Raw genomic sequence first — 20,555 nt, forward strand, 5'->3', positions numbered from 1 at the left:
CAGAACTTTTCAAGAAAAAAATAAAACTAAAAAGAAGTATAAACTGATTAAAATGTTTATTTGTTTAATTATGTGAACCCACGAACCATGCAGAATAGTAAAACTTCATTGTGGTCGGTGTTGTATGTTTTGTTTGCTTGTTTTGTATGTTATGTTTTTGTATGTGTTTTTGTATGTTTTTATATGTTTGTGTCAATATGTACATTTTCAAACGTAGCTTTATTTATATGTCAAGTGTTTCTAATGTATGTATGTTTCTGTTGTACATAACAACGATACATATTCCTCAGGCAGGTTTGTATATTTTTGTATATATACAAATGAGTTTGTATTTCTTAATTGTATTTGTATTGTATAATACCTCGCTTTTAAAAGAAGCGCAATTTCGTTAAAAGTTATTTCAAAAAAAGTCGTTTAATTTTAAAGGAAATCTTAATGCATTAGAGGAAAAATCGATATTGAAGAAAAGTTATTTTAGTCATTGGCAGTTTGTTTGTTGGTTTGTTTGTTTGTATGTTGGTTTGTATGTTTTGTTGTATCTTGATACAAAATGTTTGTATTTTTGTGTATGCCTATGAATTTTGTACATACATACATACATACATACATACATACATACATACATACATACATACATACATACATACATACATACATACATACATACATACATACATACATACATACATACATACATACATACATACATACATACATACATACATACATACATACATACATACATACATACATACATACATACATACATACATACATACATACATACATACATACATACATACATACATACATACATACATACATACATACATACATACATACAGTCACTGATGCATGAAGATCAAATGAAATTCCCGCCAACATTTGGGAGGCCATGATATTAAATCACATGCTGATAAGCAAGATGGATTGATCGAACGAAATGAATGAGTAAAAAAATGAATAAATGAGATGATGAAGGAATGAATTAATGAATGTGTGAAGGAACGAAAGAACGGGCAATTAAATGAATAGGTAAATAAATAAATTTATAATTAAATGGAGAATGAACGAACGAATGAATGAATGAATGAATAAATGAATGAATGAATGAATGAATGAATGAATGAATGATGGATGAATGCATTATTGAATGAAAGAATAAGTGAACCAACAAATGAACGAATGAACGATTGATTCTGTCAATGGAGTTATCAATGGAAATTAAACTAAATCAAGTCATGTGTAATTGCTGTTGTCACGTGAACAAAAACAATAATAACAACAACAACATCATCATCAACTTCAACAAAACAAAAACAACAACAACATCAACAACAACATCAATAAAAATGCGTTGCCTTAACACGAGTCCTACAATCTGAATGACTCGAGATTTCACTTGTTACATTCGATTTCTGCAACATTAATCTTGGCTGTTGTTGTTGTTGTTGGTATGGTTGTTATTGTTGTTGTTCATGTTAATTTTATTGTTGTTTTTTTTATCTTCTTATGACTACAAACATATTTTAATTGTTGAGTAATTTGGTCAAATCGATTATTGTAAGTCTAAAAACTGGTCAAAAAATTAATTGGAATAGTACTACTACTACTACTACTACTACTACTACTACTACTACTACTACTACTACTATTAAAACAACAACAACAAAAACAACAACAACAACAACTACTACTACTACTACTACTACTACTACTACTACTACTACTACTACTACTACTACTACTACTACTAGTACTACTGGTAATAATAGTAGTGGTAGTAGCAGCAGTAGAAGCAGCAGCAGCAGCAGTAGTAGTAGTGGTACAGCTGCTAACTACAGAGACCACAACCACAATAATGATGATGTACAAACGAATACACTGCCATTCGAATTTTTGCAATTTTTTTCCTTCATGAAGATTAATAATCTGGCTCTACGTTTGCGTTTCGGATAATAAATCACTCACTCATACATACATGCATACATACATACATACATGCATACATACATACATTCATTCTTTTATTCATTCATTCATTCACTCATTCAGTTTTTTATTTATTCATTCACTCACTCCATGATCTAAATATAAATATGCCTCGTAAGCTCATTAAATTTCACTAAGACGCCTTGTGATGTCGCCTGGATGATGGAGATGACGACGACGATGATGATGATTGCGGTGATGATGATGATGATGATGGGGGTGATGATGATGATGATGGGGGTGATGATGATGATGATGGGGTGATGATGATGATGATGATGATGGGGGTGATGATGATGATGATGGGGGTGATGATGATGATGATGGGGTGATGATGATGATGATGATGATGGGGGTGACGTCATTCATCCACAACGTCTTCTACCTCCTGACATCTTTTACTTTTCATGCATTTATTCATTTTTTCTTTTTTTCTCTTTGTCTAACTTTCTGTCTCTCTCCCTCTTTTTTTTCTCTCTCTCTCTCACACACTCCAATATCTTCATGTCTTCTCTTTCCCTCCTCTCAGTATTTCTCTTTCTTTCTACTCCTCCTTTTTCTTTTCTTTCGCGCGCTTCACCTTTTTTCATTTGTTTCTTTATTCTTTTTTCTTTCTCTTTCTTTCTCTTTCTTTCTCTCTCTCCTATCATTATTTTTTATTCAAAATCGTTTCCAGATCGTTTTCAGTCACTTCATTTTTTTCTTTCTAAATTTTGTTAACTTGCTTTTATTTATTAACTCTCTCTCTCTCTCTCTCTCTCTTTAATGCTGACTCATTTTTTAGTTATATCAAAAAATCAAATTGGAACAACATTTTTTAGTTTTATATATTTTAATTTTTCAACTCCATAACTTTCATTTCTTCTCGGAAAAAGAAAAAAAAATTTACTTTAAAAAATTTTCTTTTCGAAATGTTGCGTTGCCAAAAAATTTGAATACAGGTATGTACGTATGTATGTGTGTGTGTGCGTATGTGTGTGTATATGTGTGTGCGTGTGTGCTGTTTGCATCTGAAAGACAGTGAACGTTTTGAGTCACTTTTAATGAAGGCTTATTTAAAGCTTTTGTTTATATAAGCAGGTCAAAGTCTGTATGTGGTTTTGTATGTTTCAGCTCGTATGTATTTGTATGTGTTAGTATATGTATGTTTAGGTTCGTATGTGCATGTATGTGTGGAACAATATGAGTGACAGCGGTTGAGTGAATGATTGTAAGAGCTTTTAAAATTATTGTCATCAAACTCGTCACCATCATCATCACCATCATCATCACCATCATCATCACCATCATCATCACCATCATCATTATTTGCTATCATCATCATCGCCACAATCATCAGCAGCAGTATCACGTGATCGAATGACTGACTGATTGAGTGAGTGAATGATTCATTCAGCATTTTATTTCATCCGATGTGTTAAATTTGTAATTGAATTTATAAACCAAGCGTGGCTTACAAAAAACAAACAAACAAACATACAAACAAACATACATACATACACATGCATACATACACACATAACATACATACATAGATACACCCAAAAAAATACAAACAAACATACATTTCCATGTTTAATTTTATAGAGATATTTATGTGTAAATTAGATTTTTTCTATAGCTTTTTTGCTTTGCAGTGCTTTAGTTTAAATGCATGCTTAATTAATGTTTGTATGTTTGTATCGATTTGTTGATTATATGTGTATGTATGTATGGATGTATGTATATATATATGTTTATTTATTTATTTATTTAATTAAACGTTTAATTGTTTATATGGTTCGTTGAATTCGGCTCCACTAAAATCTTCAAGTCAATCTCCCGAATAAATATAAAATGGTAATAAAATTTTCTCGTTGTCGGTTATTTTTAGGAAGTTTGTATGTATCTATATTTGTTTGTTTGTTTGTATGCATGTATATATATATATATATATATATATATATATATATATATATACATATATATATATATATATATATATGTTTGTATGTATTTATGTATGCATTTATATGTTTGTTTGTTTGTGGGTGTGTGTATGTATGTAAGTTGGATGTGTGTGTATTTATAAGCTTGTACATTTGCTGGCTTTGCAATCATTATCTGTAATAGTAGTAGCAGTAGTAATAATAATAATTTTACGCTACTGCTACTACTGCAATTCGTATTAGGGATGGTAATAATGTTAATAGTATTAGTAGTAGCAGTGCGGTAGTTGTAGTAGCGACAACAGCAGCAGCAGTAGTAATAGTATTTTAGTAGTTATAGTGGTAGTAGGTTGTAGTATCCTGGTAGCGAGCCAATAGATTTGCATGATGGCAGGTTGTTTATTATGCACACACATTTTTGTTTCCGTGTCATTATCATCATCTTCATCTTCATCGTCGTCGTCGTCATCTTCACACTTTTCTAATTGCTATCCACACACGCACACGCACGCACACACACACACACAGAAATAAAGAATGAGGGAGTGACAGTGAAAGAAAGATAGCTAGCAAAAGTAAGATGATGAGGGAAAAATAAAAGTAGAGATTGAACAAACTAAAGAGAGAGAGAGAGAGGAGAGAGAGAGAGAGAGAGGAGAGAGAGAGAGAGAGAGAGAGGGAGAAAAATAAAAATGAAATTTAAAATGATAATAAGTGTTATAATAATATTAATAATTATAATTATCATTGAACAGCAGCTGTACATTTTTAAGACCGTTTTTTAAGACTGTAAATTTTTAACACCGTTATATCGATCGAGTAATTTTCTTTAAATAAAGACACTGTGAATAAATTTTTATATTTTTACGATCTTATTATTATTAAAATATTATTCTTCTTATTATTATTGTTATTATTATTTATATTGTTAAATATCTTGAAAGCGGGAACATGAAAGTGACATAAAATTTTACTAAACCTGTTGAGGCAAACTTGATGGGAGGTGGATGGATGGATGGATGGATGTTGGATGGATGAGTGCATAGATGAATGGATGGATGGATGGTTGGATGGATGGTTGGATGAATGGATAGATGATGTTGTTGCGGCTGTTTTTGATGCCTTTGTTGTTGACGTTGTTTCGTTTCGATTCTTTTTTTTTTCTTTCAATCATTCGTTCATTCATTCATTCATTCCATTTCCTCCACAACCATAACTCTGAAATTAATGTTGTAGCGATCAAATCTCTCTCCTTTCACAAATAATATTTGTGTGGTAGTTGTAGTGGTAGTAGATATTGTAGCAGCAGCAGCAGCAGTAGTTGTTGTTGTAGCGACTGTTGCAGCGGTTGTCAAATTACTTAAACCACTACTAATAAGAAAATTACCTTACTTTAGATTTTCAACCATCAAATCATAAACCTTGCACAAATCAACGTTGAAAATTTATTATAATAATAATTATTATAATTATTTCATTATTATTGTTTATATTATTATTGTTTTTATTATTATTGATATTTTATATAATAATTTTCGTAAACTGTTACAGGCCTGGCAGGCATTTCGGCCATAAGATAATTATCGTTACTCTCAAATAAACAAAAGTAACTGATGTAATATAATAATTACAGCAATAATTATAGCAATAATAATAATTATTATTCTTATTTATTAGTATTTTTTATTGCTACTATTTATTTAATCAATGCTTTCCCGGCTTCTCAAGGCAAACAAAAGTGTCAATGTTTCAAGAACATAAATACTTTTATACGTCGCATGCATGTATTATGTATGTATGTTTGTATGTATGCATGTATGTATGTTTGTATGTATGCATGTATGTATGCATGTATGTATGTTTGTATGTACGTGTTTGTGTATGCATGTGCCTATGTATAAATGCATGTTTGTTTGAATGTATGCATTTATTGGTGAATGTATAATGGACGTAGCAAAAGTATTAGTAGTAGCAGCCGCAGTAGCAGTGGAAGCCGCAGCAGTAGTAGAAGTAGCAGCAGCAGTAGCAGTAGAAGCCGCAGCAGCAGTAGTAGTAGTAGTAATGTTGCAGAATTATAAGCAATGCAAGTAATTATATGGATGTTATTTATATTGATGTTGGAATTAGTGAGGTAGTGCCCATGATGAATGAATTGTAATTTGGGTTTTAAGATGCCAGCATGTATGTTTGCATGTATGTTTGCATGTATGTATGTGTGTGTGTTTGTTTGTATGTGTGTGTGTATGTATGTATTCGTATGTGTTTCTGTCTGCTGGCGATTGTGATAAAGATGACGTCAGTGATGAGGAAGATGACGACGAGACAGAATGATGAGGATTTTGATTTTAAAAGTGCGGTCTTAATATAATGGTCGTTCCTTCGAGCGTTGATGACTTGTGTCTTTGTAGAAACACCAACGATGATGATGACGATGATGATGATGATGACGATGATGATGACGATGATGATGTTCCTGTTGCTGCTAGTTATGACAGTAAATTTATTAAAAACAGGAATAAAAAAAGTTGATTCTACTAATAACAATAAGAATGCTTGGATAGTTCTTCTTGCAAGTAAAATGGCACACCACGGAAATCATCTTTAAAATAAGCTTCAACAAGCAAACATACATGTATGCATATATACATACATACAAATATACATACACACACACAGATACACACACTCACACATACGCACACATCAGTAATATTGTCAGAACTAACAAGAAAATGTACATCATCATCGTCTTCAACGACAACAACATCGTCGTCGTCCCCACCATCAAAAACAACAACGTCATCTTGAAGAGCTCGCCTCAAATCAATGTTTGATCGGATTTCGAAATGATGTTAAACCCACCTCTGCTGCAAATCCGCCATCATCATCACATCGTCGTCATCAACAAAGATAAATATTTCTTTTCAATTATTTTCTATAAACACAACGACGAAGCAATCCGATACATTTGGTTGGAAATTTTTTATTTATAGCATAGAATCTGACAAGAATAGAGTAATAATTTATTCGTCGTTCGGCAAGTAGAAAATGCTGCAAATAATTATCGTCCACTGGCTCGGACCTGCTTGCATTCGAACTCCGTCCTAATGACATAACGGGCGAAACCATTTGACATATGAAGAACCATTAAATATGTAGCAAGAACAAAATAACCTACATAATAGCATACGTATGTATAGAAACATAACGTGAACGCATACAAACACACATATACAATATTAATACATACATCCACACACACACGCGCGCACACACATGTACCTATATATACAAGCACACACATATACATACAAATACGTAAACACGAAACTATAATCATGAAAAAATTTCTTGAAATTTAAATTTTGAAAAGAAAACCGACAAAACTAAAAGATGAATTAACATCATCATCATTACCACATAATCATCATCACCGTCCTCATCATTATCAGCACCAGCACAGCACGCTTTCAACATAATGAGAATGAGCAACAAAAGATGTTCATTCAATTAAAAAAGGAAAGCGGCAGTCTGGAGTGAGTGAATGAAAGAATGAATGAACGAATGAATGAATGAACGAATGAAAGCGTAGATGAATGAACGAGAGAATGAATGAACAATTAGATAAATGAATGAAGTGCATAATGTACTCGCAATTTTTCGAATTCAAATTTTTCCTTCAACTGAATAAATCTGAACGCTAAAATAGAAAGACATCCTCATCATCATCCTCATCAGCAGCAGCATCATCACTTCCTCGTCTTCATCATATGCAGTTTGATGCTATCACACATGTCGTCAAGGGTTTTGTTCTGGCCGTAGAAGTCAACGAAAGCCCCGTCCGGCCCGACCAAGTAGGAGATGATGGTGTGATCCACCTGGCGAGGTTCAATCACGATTATAAATATTATTTAGGAATGAGTGAAAATACGAACGAATGTATTATACGAACCAATGACTGAATCAACCAATCACTCAACCAACCAGCAAACCATCCAATCAAACAACCATTCAACCAACCAGCAAACCATTCAACCGACCAACCAATCACTCCATGCACTCTTTCAAAGTCAGGAAGAATCAGACAACAGTGTATATGAATGCGTGTTACGGGAATACTTCATTTTTGCCATATTTGATAGCCGGTCTACCAGCCAGCCAACTCACTATATAATCGTCATCCCCATCTTTCGGGCCTTCACTATAGTAAACCCTGTAAGCCTTGGCGGCCTTCGATATTTGTTCGATCGTTCCTGTGAAGCCAATCAGCTTTGGAGAGAATTCTGTTCAGTAATTGGTTGGTTGATTGATTGGTTGACTGATTAAATATTTATACTTGAGCAGAAAACTAATTTTATAAAACAGATCAATTGATTAAATTGATCAATTAAATTGATAAATTGATCAAGCGACCAACCAACCAACCAACCAGCCAACCGACCTTTAATATAATCAGAAACGGCCTTGACATCATCTCTGATGGGGTCAACAGTTATGAAGAGAGGAGTGATGTTGGGTACGTCCTTGTCGGCCTCTAGGAAGGGAGGTTGAAAAAAAATTATGAATTAATTATGAAGCTATAATAAAAGTTAGGGTATAATTTGTGATAATAAAATATAAAAAAATTAATAGAGATAAGTTATGATGCATATTTTATATTTGTGAATTAATGTCCCAAAGAATAAAAACATGCATCAGCTGACCACTTAGCCAGCCAGCAAAAACACCACCAGACTGACAAACCAACCAATCAAACCAGCAAACCAACCAATCAAACCAACCAATCAAATCAACAACTTTACATATTTTCTCAATTTCATCGGGGCAAACATCGGGGCAGTGAGTGAACCCGAAATAAATGAGGACCCACTTCCCCAAAAATTCCTGGCTACCCCTTAAGACCCCTTCATGATCTACCAACTCCCAGGGCCCGCCTAATGAAGCCCGGCCTAGTGCTTTTGTTCTCTCTTGTTCCATATCTGAAATTTTTATTTTCAGTCTTCAGTTCCAAACTAATTTATTCATTCATGAATTTTGTTAATTTTGAAATGAAAAGATATTTAAAAATGTTTAATAGCAATGAAAACAATAAAACTCATAGTATTAATAATAATTCAAATAGTTAAACTCTCACTAACATATTTCTTTCTCCCTCTTCAAATACAACATGAAAGCAGTTAGCAAAAACCCTATACCCAACGTTATTATGGTCGTCTTCCATGACATTATCTAATCAAAGAAATTACTTTTTGGTAATTTTAAAACAATTTTAATTTAATTAATTTAAAACCGAAAAAAAACTAACAAAAAATGATTTATTTTTATTGTCATCTGGTTTCTTTGATGACATCGAGTACGATTTACTATCATTAAAAACTACAAATGGAATGTAAAATGATGTTTTGTTGCTGTTAAGGATGATGTTGTCATGTTTATTTCTTCGTGTTTGCTGGATGCTACATAGGGCATTTTTACCTATTGTTGTTGTTGCTGATGTTGTTGTTGTTACTGATGTTGTTGTTGGCATTTTAGAGGCAATAATGGCTAGGTATGCATAACTTCTTCTAGGAAGAAACTGAGAAAATTAATTAATGAAATTATTAACAATAATTATCATAAATTAGCATTTTGCTCTAAGGAAGAAAATGAAAGAATAATGAATGACCGACTGAATGAATGATATAAAAATAGAGAAATGAATGGACAAATCAAATCACAAAATGAATAGAAAAGAAAAAAATAGGTGATGAAACCAATAATAATACTGAAATAATAAATTAAAATAGATAAAGAATAATAAAGCAATAAATCTTCGATATTGATTAATAAATGAATAAATAAATGAATGGATGAATGAATGAATGGAGATAAATGAATGAATACTTACAGAGCGACAATGAGAAGAAGACAAGCACTTGTTCAATTTCTTCAAGAACATCACTGGCATTTCAACAAACATCATTAAAATTATTAAAAATATGTAATGATTAAGATAAAAAATTATTATAATATTTTTTTATCTACTTGAAATATTTTTTAAATTATAAAAATTTTACAATCAGGACAATTTTATTATGAAAATGCAGAAGCGATAATTGAGTTTAAATGTGACATTCAAAACATTATTTACCAACATATAACACTTTCTTATGGGTTGAAGCAGAGATATCCAAAGAATCTCAATTTTTTCAACTTTTAATTATTTTTAAATTCAAATTGTACAATTGTGTTATGGTGTAGTCTCAAATTATTTTGAATTCTCTAAGAAAATTTTAAACTTTTTACTATATACTAGTTACTTTTGATAACAATTTTTAAAAAATTTTCAATTCGATGATGATGATTGTGAACTGACTGATTAAAAAGCATCAAAAAAAATTTTGAAAATAGGATGGAGAATTTGTTATATTGGGATATTCGTATATAAAGCGAGCAAAATTTTAATATAAAAGCGCTTATAAATCTTCGCATATTGGCTCAGCTTGGCTCGGCTCGGCTTGGCTTGGAATTGGATGTTGAGCGAGTTGTGACCTCAAACTATTTGGAATTCTTCCCGAAAAATTTGAACTGCGTGCGTATGTGTGTAGCACTGATTACTGTTGCTTTGCTTTCTTTACCGGACTTAATTTAATTCATAGGTAAGTTAGGGATTGAGATGAGTTGAACAATCGTAGGTAGGCTAGGGCTTAACATTAGTTAAAAAGTTTCATGTAAAATAAAAACGCTAAAATATGTTAAATAAAATATCTGAAACATGTAAAATTCCTAAAACGTAGAAATACAAATTTGTAGGCAAGTGATTTGAGTTAATGATTATAAGTAAGTTAGGGCTCTCAGGGTAATTTAATTGTTGGTAGGTGACTGACTACTATTCTTGCGACTTCTTACTAGTTTAGTGTGATGTTTTTGTTTGTTTTCGCTTCACAGCACCACACCAACAAAACAAACTACACTTTATTCTCGTCGTCGCCTAAAATTTTACCTTTTTGAACAATCTCTTTAATAATGTCTATTTATTTATTTATTAAATGTTGACTGGTTTCTAGTTTTTTTTTAATTTAGTTATATAATTTTTGAATATTTCTTGATTAACTTTGTATATATGCATGTATAAATAATTTCTGTTTGGTATGTTGATTTAGTCATTATGATATGCTGTGAACTGTTCTTATTAAATGTTCATGTTACGGAAATCATCCTCCGGGAACTACTAAGGAGTGTGTATAATAATAATATTAATGGATAATAATTATTTTTTATCGGTCAATATTTTGTTATATTTGTTTGTTTAAAATACGAATATCAAAAAAAATTGAAGTTTTTAAAATTTTAATTAACCGTCACTTTTCATTTTTGAATGAATTCAAATAAAAGCAACTATTGTGTTTTTCTTTCTTTAGTAAAATCTCGAAATTGTTTGTAGATATGTACGGTAAAGTGTTGGTTCGAGTTTGAACAAGCTTTGGCAAAAAAATTTTTTTTTTTTTCGTTTATTTGATTCATTCAATTTGGTTCATTGATTGGTCGATTGGTTGGTTGATTAGTTGATTGAATGAATGGTTGGTTGGATGGTTGGTTGATTGATTGGTTGGTTGATCGATTGGTTGATTGATCTCATAGTATTGTATATATGAAAAAAAATCCGATTAAGCCAACCTACGGCTTTAGTAGCATTCAAATCAAGATGATTATGATGGCAGACAGACAGACAACCAAACATACAGACTACCAGACAAAAAAACCAACACACAAACGAACACACAGAAATATACAGAAACACACATGCAAGCATACATACATACATAATACCTACATACAACAAACAAAAGTACAGACATACAAAATGATGCATATGGTTGATGGGAATTCCCAGCATTTGTGTTGGTACGTGCATGTTTGAGCTCATTTTTGTTCAAGGTGAGCTTACACTGGCTGTTTGTTGTGTGTTCTGTATCGATAGCATGATATCAATAATGTATGTTTGCGCCTCTGTATGTGTGTTTAAGTAGGTGTGTATGTGTATAAACAGAAACACGTATTATATATACATATCGTATTTAAGGTATGAAATTGTATACATGAATATACAATACTGACACATTTATATTAAAATATTCTTATTCGTGTGTATGTATGTATGTATGTATGTATGTATGTATGTATGTATGTATGTATGTATGTATGTATGTATGTATGTATGTATGTATGTATGTATGTATGTATGTATGTATGTATGTATGTATGTATGTATGTATGTATGTATGTATGTATGTATGTATGTATGTATGTATGTATGTATGTATGTATGTATGTATGTATGTATGTATGTATGTATGTATGTATGTATGTATGTATGTATGTATGTATGTATGTATGTATGTATGTATGTATGTATGTATGTATGTATGTATGTATGTATGTATGTATGTATGTATGTATGTATTTTGGGATCTATTCTAGAGGCGTGTGTTTATTATCTTGATTATAAAAAATAACATCCACTGCTGAATATAAATAACCCAGAGATTTGTATGCGTCGCGTTTGGAATAACAGTTCACTAGACAAATAATTAATTTTATAAATTAACAATAAAAATATTTATTAATATAAATTATTAATATTATTATAAGATATATTTAACGCGTAAGTACTGATAAAAGCCTTTAATTTTCTTCTTCCACGTTAAATAATGTTAGTTGAGATTTTCTTTAATTCGTTTAGATTTTTTCATTTGGTTCTATGTTTGTTTGTAATGTTTGTAATTATTAATTAATACATAATAATGTGTGTTTGTTTGTGTGTTTGTTTGTTTGTGTGTATGTTTGTGTGTTTGTTTGTTTGTGTGTTTGTGTGTGTTTTAAAAACTAAGTTTCGTTTTTATTGATTTCCTCCATAAAAATTCATTTGATTTAAGTCATAATTATTTTTTTCAAACACTTCTCGTTGAAAATGTTATAAACATCAAAAATTACTACTTATACTGCTAGAAGTAGTAGTAATAGTAGCATAGAAACTGAAGTAGTATTAGTAGTAGTACCATTAGCTGCAACTGTAGTAGTAGTAGTAGTGGTATTAGTAGTAGTAGTAGTAGTAGTAGTAGTAGTAGTAGTAGTAGTAGTAGTAGTAGTAGCGGCTGTAGTAGTAGTGAGTTAATTTGTTTTAATTAAAGGTAGATGGGATGAAATTGATGAAAGTTAATTTTACCTGAGCAGGTACGACAAGCTAGTTTCATTAGTGCGGTTTTAAATTAAACAAATACATACTTCATAGTCATCGTCATCATCGTCGTCATCATCGTCATCGAGTTTTAAGTAACATATGTTGCTGATGTTAAATGTTCTCAAGATGATGGTAAGTTCGATGAATAATAATAATTTTATTATTATTATAACTATTATTATTGATATTATTTTTATTATTATTATTATCAATATCATTATTATGATTATTATGATAATTATTATCATAATTATTAATTTTCTCATCGTCATCATTGTCACCATTTTTAATCATTCATCTCGGGGTGTCGTGATAGTCCTATTTACAATTGAACTCAAATGAAGGATTATGATTATGATGACGGTTTTCAGTAAAATTGTTGATGATGATGATGATGATACAATAATTGGGTTACTATTATAGTTCATGTTTCGAAGTTAGACGAAATTTCTTTGTTTACATTGCCATATCTATGTAAACAATATTTCTGTTTATTTTATCTATGTTGCCATGCTCACGTCATTCGTCAAATATAAACAAAATTTGCTGTTCCACATTTATCTACATGCTTTTTGATGCAATTATTTTAATTATTATATTAATTATAGTTAATAATTTTATAATAATATTATTATGATTATAATCCATAATTTTCAAAGTTTCAAGTTAGTTTACAATGAGTTTTTTTCGAAATCGTAGTTAACAGTTAACACATTCTTTTTTATTGTTTATTCATTCGTTCGTTCGTTCATCCATTCATTCATCCATTCATTCATTAATTCACTTAAAGATTCATACATCCGTTCGTTCATTCGTTCGTTCATCAAGTCATTCATACCTCATATTACGTTTGAATTGTTGAAATCATGATATGAGAGTACGTGAAGTGCTACTTCTTGATAAATATTGTATACATATTCCAGTGTGTTTGTTGTGTGTGTCGTGTATGTTTGTATGGATGTATGTATGTATGTATGTATGTATGTATGTATGTATGTATGTATGTATGTATGTATGTATGTATGTATGTATGTATGTATGTATGTATGTATGTATGTATGTATGTATGTATGTATGTATGTATGTATGTATGTATGTATGTATGTATGTATGTATGTATGTATGTATTTATGTATGTATGTATGTATGTATGTATTTATGTATGTATGTATGTATGCATGTATGCATGTATATATGTTTGTTTGTATCACATTTGAGGAGTGCGCGCGCGCGCGCGCGCGCGTGTGTGTGTGTATGAACGTATATATGTTTATGTTACTTCGTATTTGAATATTTTTATATTGCATTTTCGGATGTAATTGGAGATGCTTCTAAAGTATTTGTTAATCAGAAATGTTTTTAATTGCACGAATTTTAATTAAGTAGCGTTCCTCATATGTCAAGTGTTGCGAAATATTCAAGGTATTTATAAAAACACCCACACAAACAAACAAATAAACACATACATAAGCAAACACACACACACAAACCACATACACACCAAAACATACTTACACACATACATACATACACATATACATACATACAAACAAACACATACCAGCACATTCCGTCGCTAAATTAATTCCCATAGCTATCATCATGACGAATGGATTAAACTGTGACGACGACGATGATGAAGTTGACGATGAAGACGATGATGATGTCAAAGCATGTTTGTTCAATCAAATATTTTGGGTAGTTTTTTTCCAGAATAATTTACACACATGTCACTAAATGCTGTTATCATACATGCATACATACCGACGTACAAACACACGCATACGGACATACGTACACACACAAACATACATACATACATACACATACATGTAGATAAAAACGATAACATGCATACATACATACATACTTAAACACAACAGACAGTTATTTCATTTTTATTTTTTATACCATCAGGTCTGTCTGAATCGAGTTATTGAAACAGCAACTACAACAACAACAACTACAACAACAGCAACAACAGCAACTGCAACAACAGCAACTACAATAACTGCTCTTAACTAACTAACTAACCCAACCACTACTACTACTACTGCTACTCTTCTAGTACTACTACTACTACTGCTACTACTACAAAAGTCACGCCAACAACAGTCGCAGCTATCTACAACAACATGCACCCATCAACATCAACTGCAAACCATAACAACATTACACAAAAATCGCCACAACAACATCAACCACAACCACAACAACATCAGCCACAACATCAACCACAACTACAACAGCAGCAGCAACAACAACAACAGTTCACCCAATCTGCCAGCAACAACATCGCGATCAACAACCACCTGACGAACGCCAACAACAACAAACAAGTTGAACTGTTTGTAAAGGCGGGAAAGGATGGCGAAAGTTACGGGGGTTGTCCAATTTGCCAGAGATTCTTCATGATTTTGTTGACCAAAGCAGGTTTTTTAGAAGTTGTTGTTTTTTTTGTTGTTGTAATAATAACAATGGTTATTTGGTTTTGTCGTTTTTCCATCTTTTATTTGACCATTTTTCTTTCTTTCCTCTCTTCCTTTATTCGTTCATTCACACTTTCTCTCATTCATTCGTTCATTTTTTATTTGTTCGTTCCTTTATTCTTTCATTTCTTTTTCTTTTTTAAATTTTTTCCGTCCATCGTTCTTCAGCACATGTTGCTAGATTATTCAGTGATTCAGCCGACAAGTGACTACTGTGATTCATTGATTAATTCGTTCAATTTTTATTTGCCTACTGTATCGCTCACTTATTTGTGTTTTTTATTAATTCATTCTTTTACTGATTATTCAATAATTCATTCATTCGCTCATTTATTCATTCATTCGTTTGTTCATTCATTCATTCATTCATTCGTTTGTTCATTCATTCATTCATTCATTCATTCATTCATCCATTCATCATTATTAGTATAATTAGCGATTGCAATTCACTTCATTCTTTCGTTTGTTTGTTTAATCGTCCGTCCACACAATCATCTCCTCATTCCTCCATCCATCCATTCACTCCTTTCACTTTTTCACTCAATCATTCTCAGATTACAACAAAGACCTCTCGCTGATCGTGACGACAGTGAACATGTCGAAGCCGCCACCAGATTTCAAGAAGCTAGCCACCAGGCTTCCCGTCCTCAACCACCAAGACCAAATCATCAGCGATCAAGATGAAATGGTTACTAAACTACTACTTCTACCACTTCTACCACTATTTAAACAGCTACTATTACGACTGCTTCATAACAACTATTACTACTACTTCTTACTTTTTCAAAATTATCAGTCACCATGAGGGGATTGTTACTGATACTGCATTACCACTCCAATTGAAACGTTCACTGTCACTTCACAGTTGAAACTAACATCACTTTTACGACTTTAACTGCTAATCTTTTTACTGTTATTTTACTGCTTTGTATTGTGTTGCTCATTCAAATATTTTCAATGTTATCATCTCGTTATCGTTGCGTGTAAATTACAAATGTTATCTGAAAAATGAAACTGATGCCACTGCTACCAACTTTCCAGGTCCAGTACATTGACAAGACCTTTCGCTACCCACCGATGAACTACGACAATGTAGCCGCCGCAAAAGCGTGTCGCGACGTTTTTTCCAAGTTCAGCTTCTACATAAAAGACGTGTCTCAGTCGCCGGCGGCGCTTCTAGCCGAGCTGCATCGCTTAAACGACTACTTGATGAATTCGCCGCACAAATTTTTGTGTCGCGACGTTCCCGACCACCTCGACTGCATGATGTTGCCGAAGCTGCAGCATTTAAGAGTAGCTGCGAAGGCCTTCAAGAATTTTGATATCCCGCTGGAATTTAAAGGGCTATGGAGGTTTGTGAGTGGTGGTTGGTTGCTGGCTGGTTGGTTGCTGGCTGGTTGGTTGCTGGCTGGTTGGTTGCTGGCTGGTTGGTTGCTGGCTGGTTGGTTGCTGTGACTGAATCATTGAAATATTCCATATATTAATATTATCGCCATCGTTGTCGTTTTCATGAAAATCCTTGCCTTCATCATGCTCATCATCAACTTCATCTTCACCACCTCCAAGATACCTGGCAACGGCCTACAACACGACATCATTCCGCGAAAGTTGTCCCAGTGACCAGGAGATCATCTTCCACTGGGGATCGAAGCCGGAATGTCCGGATCTGTCGAAGGATTTCCAACTTAGCGAGGCCACTCCGAAATATTCCTTTGATTACCCGGCCGATGCTTACAAGGAATGATGACGATGATGATGACGATGAAGATGATGTGTGATGATGAGGATGATGAAGATGATGTGTGATGATGAGGATGATGAAGAAGAGATGATGATGAAGATGATGTTGCATACAAAATCAGCGCTACAATAATTTGGTTTTACAAAATGCAACGCATTGATTACTTATGATTCTAATATCATTTAGTAACATGTTAAGTATTTCAATTTTTAGAAATACAATATAAAAATATTATTTTTAATATATAATAAATTTATTTCTATTAGAATAATTTTTAAAATGATTTCATTGGTTTTGTTTTAAAAGCATAGAAATTAACTTTTGTTGAATTAATTTTTTAATTAACTTGTATGCAAATAAGTTTATGCTTTATATTTACAATATTGTATGTATTTATGCGTGTGTGTATGTACGTGTGTGAGCATGTATGTATGTATGTATGTATGTGTGTGTGTGTGTGTGTGTGTGTGTGTGTGTGTGTGTGTGTGTGTGTGGTGTGTGTGTGTGTGAAATCGACCGTATTTGCTTTTGTTGCTTAAACCTCTGATAATTAATTGAGAGTTGTAAAAAATATTCCGCGAAAAATACTACCACTGCTACTACTACTGCTGCTGCTGCTACTACTACTACTTCTGCTGCTACTACTGCTGCTGCTACTACTGCTGCTACTACTACTGCTGCTACTACTACTACTACTAATGCTAATAATAGCAATAATATAAGCATCATTTAAAACTTAAAATGAAATATAATATAGTGATGAGCTGAATTAGAAATTGCTACCAATAGGTTGATGATTTTGTTGTGTGGTTGCTTACGATTCATTATTATTGCTAATTATTATTATAATAATTAATAATACTAATAATAATAACAGTATTAGTAGTAGTAGGGTAGTTTTTATTGCTCTTGATATTATAGATATTGTTTGGCTGTACGTCAACTCCTTTCTCATTTCATTTCGCCAGCCAGACAGACCTATGAAAAAAGTTCGGACAAAAAAAACTACAACTACTACTAATACTCTCACGACTACCATGCTACTACTACTATTACTACTGCTAATCATGACCTTGAAACGAGAGAGAGAGAGAAAGAGAAAGAGAGATAGTAGGAGTGAAAGGAGGAACAAACGTAAAAAAGGTGCGATTCTGAAACGAGCGGCCTTGGAAAATTTAAATATGCCTCGCAAATTTCTCTCTCTTTCTCTCTTTTTCTTTCTTTTTCTCTCTCTCTTTTTCTCTCTTTCTTTCTTTCTCTCTCTTGTACTTTCACTTTTTTACTCTTTTTTTCTTTATCTCTCTCCTACTTTCATTTTTGGCTTTTTTCTCTTTCAGATTTTCTCCTTATCATTTTTCAAATTTCTTACTTTTCAACTTTATTCTCTCTCTCTTTCTCTATCTCTTTTTTTTCTCTCTCTCTCTCTTTTTCAATCTCTTTCCTCTCCTTCTCTCCTCACCATCTCTCCAGCAGGAGTTACAAGGCCCACATCTACCTGGAAATAAAAAAGCCATAAAAATAATAACAATAATAATAATAACAATGACAGCGAGCATAATGTTTAAATAATTAAAAAGATTTTTCACAAAAAAAAGCAAGGGGTTCACTCATGGGAAATGTAATAAAAACACAAATAATAATAATAATAATAATAATAATAATAATAATAATAATAATAAATAATAATAATAATAAAAAAAATAATAATTATAACAATCATCATCATCATCATCCATATCAACTTCGTCTTCTTCCTCATCGTAATATAGAATTTCTATGGCAGAGGAGAGTGTTTCTGTGATTGTTTATAAAACAATAAAACGTTTCTCTTGTTGTTATTATTATTATTTATTATTATTATTGTTATTATTATTATTGTTATTGTTGTTCTTGTTATTGTTGTTGTTTTGTTTTTATCTGCATTATACTTCGGCGTTTCGTTTGATTTCTTCCGGTTTTCATAAGTGTGATTTTCTCACTAAATCATTCTTGTTGATGTTGTTGCTGTTGTTGTTAATGTTGTTGTTGATGTTGTTGTTGATGATGAAGTTGAGGTTGTTGCTGTTGTTGTTGAAGTTGTCGTTTAAGTTGTTTTTGTTGTTGTTGTTGCTGTTGTTGTTGTTGATGTTGTTGCATATTTGTGTATAGTTTTTAACCAGCTTCAGAAACTTATCAGTAGGCCTAAGGATTGGTAGATCGATTGCTATCTTGGTAGATAGTGAATGAATGAAAGAAAGAAATAAAGAAAAAAAAAGAAAAAAAGAAAGAACGAATGAATGAATGAAGTAATGAATAAATGAACGAACAAACAAAAGAATGAATGAATTTGTTAATAATAAATGGATAGATTGAAAAAAAATGAATGAATTAATGATTAATTGTTTAATTTGATACACGAAACAAAAGTATGCGCGTCTAGAATTCAAATTTAATCATCGTCATCATCATCTTCTTCAACATTATACCACCATCATTCTCTTCATCATCATCACTATTGTATGAATTAAATATATTTTATGCTATAGTTTCAATCCAACAGTAGTTTGTAACTTTGCTTACTATAATATATAAAAAAACTATTCTTCTTTTTCTTTTTCATCTTCTTTATTATTATTATTGTTGTTGTCGTTGTTGTTGTTGTTGGTATTGTTGTTGTTGTTGTTGCTGTTGTTGTTGTTGTTGCTGTTGCTGTTGTTGTTGTTGTTGCTGTTGCTGTTGTTGTTGTTGTCGTTGTTGTTGTTGTCGTTGTTGTTGTTGCTGTTGTTGTTGTTGTTGTTGTTGTTGTTGGTGGTGGTGTTGTTGTTACGGGAGATCAGGGAAGCAATCAGGCAGCTGAAATGGCTCCAGACTATTAAATCATACTGAGAGTAAAAAATGAGAGACAAAATTTGCAAATAAATATTATTATTATTATTTTTAATAATAATTATTATTATAATAGAAATAATAATAATTAATATTATTATTGCTTTACTATTTTTATTATTAGAATGTATTTTTTGATGATATATCAGAGACTAGCTTGTGACTTTTTAAAAGGTTCATACATACAAACACAAATAAGTACATACATACATACATACATACATACATACATACATACATACATACATACATACATACATACATACATACATACATACATACATACATACATACATACATACATACATACATACATACAT

The 20,555-nt window shown here is 31.8% G+C and overlaps 3 protein-coding genes across 3 annotated transcripts in view; 1 reads left to right on the plus strand and 2 right to left on the minus strand.

Annotated features, from left to right (window-relative positions):
- Positions 1–7,681: 7,681 nt before the first annotated feature.
- HELRODRAFT_124255 (hypothetical protein) lies at positions 7,682–9,146 on the minus strand (the record flags this gene model as incomplete). Its single annotated transcript, XM_009012314.1, has 5 exons — positions 7,682–7,798; positions 8,088–8,203; positions 8,362–8,454; positions 8,702–8,899; positions 9,059–9,146. Coding segments are annotated over 5 exons (612 nt in total), but the record flags the coding sequence as incomplete, so codon positions are not given.
- Positions 9,147–15,275: 6,129 nt separating this feature from the next.
- Positions 15,276–17,881, plus strand: HELRODRAFT_116835 (hypothetical protein; the record flags this gene model as incomplete). The annotated part of the gene is made up of 4 exons (XM_009012315.1): positions 15,276–15,573; positions 16,184–16,317; positions 16,671–16,981; positions 17,196–17,881. The coding sequence occupies 4 exons, from the start codon at positions 15,276–15,278 to the stop codon at positions 17,371–17,373; spliced, it is 921 nt and encodes a 306-aa protein (XP_009010563.1). The 3' UTR covers positions 17,374–17,881.
- Positions 17,882–18,799: 918 nt separating this feature from the next.
- The window catches only part of HELRODRAFT_183286 (hypothetical protein), a gene marked incomplete at both ends in the record, with an annotated part of 9,627 nt that continues 7,871 nt past the window's right edge, over positions 18,800–20,555 (minus strand). The window contains 2 exons of the mRNA XM_009012316.1: positions 18,800–18,865; positions 19,350–19,551. Of these exons, the coding sequence (XP_009010564.1) occupies positions 18,800–18,865; positions 19,350–19,551 (268 nt within the window). The remainder of the gene's footprint in view (positions 18,866–19,349; positions 19,552–20,555) is intronic.

The sequence above is a fragment of the Helobdella robusta genome (genome assembly GCF_000326865.2).
Source record: "Helobdella robusta unplaced genomic scaffold HELROscaffold_103, whole genome shotgun sequence".
Taxonomy (NCBI): domain Eukaryota; kingdom Metazoa; phylum Annelida; class Clitellata; order Rhynchobdellida; family Glossiphoniidae; genus Helobdella; species Helobdella robusta.